This window comes from Poecilia latipinna, unplaced genomic scaffold, assembly GCF_001443285.1.
Source record: "Poecilia latipinna isolate Pla-1442-1.1 unplaced genomic scaffold, P_latipinna-1.0 Scaffold1756, whole genome shotgun sequence".
Classification (NCBI taxonomy): Eukaryota; Metazoa; Chordata; class Actinopteri; order Cyprinodontiformes; family Poeciliidae; genus Poecilia; species Poecilia latipinna.
In genome coordinates, this window is record NW_015114372.1 from 95115 (window position 1) to 99594 (window position 4480).

Sequence of the window (4480 nt, forward strand, 5' to 3'; positions counted from 1 at the left end):
AATATCCTTCTTTAACTCAGAGCATTCATCTTCCAGCTTTCTCTTCTTGCCTGTCAGTTCAGCATTCATCTCCTCCTCGTCCTCCAGTCTTTCTGTCAGTTCCTTGATTTTTGCTTCCAGTTGAATCTTACTCTTGATCAGGCCCTCACATCGTTCCTCAGCATCAGACAGATTATCTTGCTCCTTTAATCAAAAGAAATTAACATGTTTTACAGAATGGTTATAAAAAGCTGTGTTAAAACATTAAAAATCACAGTTTCAACATACAGTTTGGACTTGGAGCTGCAGGTCATTCTTCTCTTGGAGAAGAGAGACCATTTTCTCCTCTAGTTCCTTCCTACGAGCTTCTGATTTTGCATAAGCCTCTTTGAGTTTGGTAAACTCCTCCTTCATGTTGGCCATCTCCTTCTCAGTCTCAGCTGATTTTAACAGAGGTTTGATCTTGAAGTACAACTTCATCCAAGGCCAATTCTTGACCCCCATGAAGGCGCGGATGTTCCACTGAATCACAAGTAGTGCGTCCCTGTGTGTATTGGAAGTTGTATATTATAAGTAAACTTGATGACTGAATTGTGTCAATAACATTGTTCCTTTTATTTATATTACTATTATTATTATTATTATTATTATTATTATTGGGGTAATTGACCTTCGTTCCACAATCTTTTGGAATTCAATTCGAGCCAGAAGACCTCGTGAGCGAGCTTGGATGCCAGTGATAATTAATGCCAGCCGATCATCTCGCATCTCCTCTAGCTGACCCAGAAGTCCAGCCTTGAAGAACACCTTTTAATAGATACAACAAGGTTTAATCCCTGATCTAAGCAATGCATAGACTTCATAATCTGTTAATGTTCGACCTACTTTGGTGTGCCCAAGTTTGTACTGGTTGTGGTCTATATCCAAAGACCCCAACAATTTCTCAGCAGCTTTTTTGTTGTCAATGAATTGACCCTCAGGAATGGCATTGGGGTTTAAAATGCGATATCTTAAACAAAACAGTGTGTCAGCGTCAAATCTTTTGAATTAGATTTTTAATTTCCCTTCATCAAAAACAACAAACCTCTGCTTGAAGTCTCCATAGAGGATCCTGTTGGGGAAGCCTTTCCTACAGATCCTGATGCCTTCCAGCACACCATTACAGCGCAGCTGGTGCATCACCAGAGGGTTCTCCATGGCCCCAGGAGTCTTGGTCTCGTTGGGGATGATGCAGCGTACAAAGTGGGGGTGGGTAGACCTCAGGTTGGTCATCAACTTATTCAGGTTCTCCTGAAAGCACATGTTTATTGTCAATGGATGTCTCACAGCCAAGTAGACTTTGTCTTTTCGATGTTTTATGACTGTTAAAAATAATCTTACCCTGTGCAGGGCAGATACAGTTTGGAAAGATGAACCTTTCTTTTTAGTTCCACCCTTGCCTTTTCCTCCAGATTCCTGAACTAAAAGTTATTAACACAGTATTAAATAGAAGAAACAATCCAAACCATATGTAGATTTATTGTTTTCAAATAACACAGTTGAAATAAATCAAAAAGAAATAACGCATGGATTAAAGATGCATATTTCTGGTCTAACGTTCATTCAGTATTTTCTCCATGTCATACTAATTACCTACCCACCCATTGTTTAAATTGGTGATCTCCATAGCAACCTATAATGTTCATGCTGAAACAGAGAAACAAATATGCTAACAGCTACTACTGCCTAGCCATTTATCAACAGTTAAGAAGACTTTATTTCTTGGCTTTAAACTTCTTTAATAATTTATTTGACACCACATCTCCATATTTTAGCACCATGAATGATGATGAATCAAACTATCATGCTCACATATATTTGGGTGTCTAGTTGAGTTAATATTATTTAGTTAGATTAGTTAGTTATCGTTTAATAATTTGGGTTTGTCTGATGGAATTCTGCGTGAACAGTCAGATGACAAATATGCTTCACATTTGAATTTGATTCATTATGAAGACCTTAGCAAGCAAAATGGAACCAAAAAACCTTACCTGTTCTTATATAAAGGGGCATCTACCATGTCCCCTTATTTAATAATAAGATATGTTTTAAAAGGAGTAACTCATACCTGATTAAATACATACCTGAATCGGCTCCTGCATAGTTTGCAAACAGAATACCAAGCAGTTTGAGTGTAGACTTCTGGTACAGCCCAACAACGGTCTCATTCAGAGGATCCTTGTTCTTCACCAGCCAGTTGTTGATATTATAATCAACAGTTCCAGCATAGTGGACCAGGGCAAAATGGGCCTCTGGTTTGCCTTTGATAACTCTAGGCTTCTGGAAGTTGTTTGATTTCCCCAGATGATTGTCATAAAGCTTAGCTTTAAATGTAGCATCAGAGGCTTTGGGAAACATGCACTCCTCTTCAAGGATGGACATGATACCCATGGGCTAAATAGAACAGAAATACCAAAATTAAAATTTCACCAGAAAAAACATGAGAATTTATGATAAATCTAGCTGAAAATAAACAATAAAATATCACCTTTTCAATCAGGTCAATACAGGCCTGCAGATCCATACCAAAGTCAATGAACTCCCACTCTATTCCCTCTTTCTTGTACTCTTCCTGCTCCAGCACAAACATGTGGTGGTTGAAAAACTGTTGCAGTTTTTCATTTGTGAAGTTGATGCACAGCTGCTCGAAGGTGTTGAACTAAAAAAGAAAACATATCTTTGTTTCATTTAGATTACTTTTATAGATCCGTTTATTATTTGCAAATAAGATAACTTACATCAAAGATCTCAAACCCAGCAATGTCCAGCACTCCAATGAAGTACTGACGAGGCTGCTTGGTGTCAAGAGACTGATTAATTCTCATGACCATCCACAGGAACATCTTCTCATAAACCGACTTAGAAAGTGCACCAATAGCATAGTACACCTTAACAAGGAAATGATGAAGAACGCTGTTAAAACCTACCAATATATTGCATATAAATCTAAATACACTGAAAGTTCTTTGTACTTACCTGGGCAACATTTTGTCCCTTGGTGACCCACTCATTCCCCACTTTGACCCTTGGGTGACAGAGACCTTTGATTAGGTCAGCAGAGTTCAGGCCCATCAGATATGCAACTTTGTCAGCATCTAGTGAAGTACAAAGAACATGATTTATGTGTATACAAATACACATATCCATTGAGTAATTGTAGATTGTTTTTGAATGCAAATTTTATCCAACTAAATTTGATTTCACCAGATCAAAAGGACTGTTGAACAAAGAGACTGGAACTTATTAATTTATTTTTGTAGTGTCTTGACTGAAGAAGTTAAGATGGTATAATCATAGTTCTCTCTTTTGGTGTTAATATTTATTTGTTTTGAACATTTTAAATGTCATTATCTATAATGCCCATATACTAAGATTGTTACCTTCAGTTCCATCTGCTTCTGCCTGCTCTTCTCTCTGCTTTTGCTTAAATTTCATGTTTCCAAAGTGCATGATGGCACCAGTCATTTTGTAAATACTGTTCTTCTCTTCTTGAGTAAAGCCCAGCACATCAAAGGCATCCTAATCACACGTAACATTTTGATATCCAGTTAGTTGTCATCAATTGTTTTTTTTTTTCTGTATGCTGTTTCTGCTAATATTTTAAAAAGTCAGCTCACATCAGTAGCCATCAGCTCCTCGGAGTCATTGATGGAAGCCACTGTTGTCTCTCCTTGGGAGATGAATGCGTAATCATAGGGGTTGTTGGTGATGAGTAGCATCTCTAGAAATTCAGGAAATACATTAATAGTAAAATGTTTTTTTTTAGGTAAATCCATTTAAAAATACAAAAACAGAAATCAGTTTGAGCAAAGTTCACACAATTACCCAGAAGTTCAGGCTTTGCCTGAGACAGGATCTGGTAGAAAATGTGATAATCCCTCTCAGCTTTAAGCTGGTAGGTGACACGTGACTTTTCCAGGAGATCTGTTGGGAAAATAATCTATTATTCTCGGCAGAAATGGGCCAACACAGCCTTGAAGTATGTAGTCATGGTACGTACAGGTTTCAATGTCAGCAGAGGCAAGCTTTCCTCTATTGTCAAAGTGGATTCGGATGAATTTACCCTAAAAGAAAAAGAGTTGTTGAATTTCTTGACTTTACCTGACGAATAATTATTTCCAGAACCAAAGTCACTTACAAATCTGGAGGAGTTGTCATTCCTGATGGTTTTGGCATTGCCAAAAGCCTCCAGAGCAGGGTTAGCCTGAATGATTTGATCCTCCAGGGTACCCTGATGAAATCGAACCATACCACAATATCCACTTTATGTAAACCGAGTAAAAGCTTTATATTTTTCCTGGGATTTAGAACAAGAAATTAAACACAAACCTTTTTTTCACTTGCAGCATCTTTTTTACCACCGGGCACAGCAGCAATGCTGGCAAAGTACTGAATGACACGCTTGGTGTTTACAGTCTTTCCAGCTCCAGATTCTCCGCTGTGTAAAAGACACAAGAAAAGT

The 4480-nt window shown here is 37.8% G+C and overlaps 1 protein-coding gene across 1 annotated transcript in view; it reads right to left on the reverse strand.

Annotated features, from left to right (window-relative positions):
• The window catches only part of LOC106965045 (myosin-6-like), a 21626-nt gene that overhangs the window by 11938 nt on the left and 5208 nt on the right, over positions 1-4480 (reverse strand). Inside the window, exons 13-22 of the mRNA XM_015060921.1 lie at positions 2995-3113; positions 2757-2906; positions 2507-2677; positions 2103-2412; positions 1360-1439; positions 1064-1269; positions 865-988; positions 650-786; positions 268-523; positions 1-183 (exon numbers count right to left, since the gene is read on the reverse strand). Of these exons, the coding sequence (XP_014916407.1) occupies positions 1-183; positions 268-523; positions 650-786; positions 865-988; positions 1064-1269; positions 1360-1439; positions 2103-2412; positions 2507-2677; positions 2757-2906; positions 2995-3113 (1736 nt within the window). The remainder of the gene's footprint in view (positions 184-267; positions 524-649; positions 787-864; positions 989-1063; positions 1270-1359; positions 1440-2102; positions 2413-2506; positions 2678-2756; positions 2907-2994; positions 3114-4480) is intronic.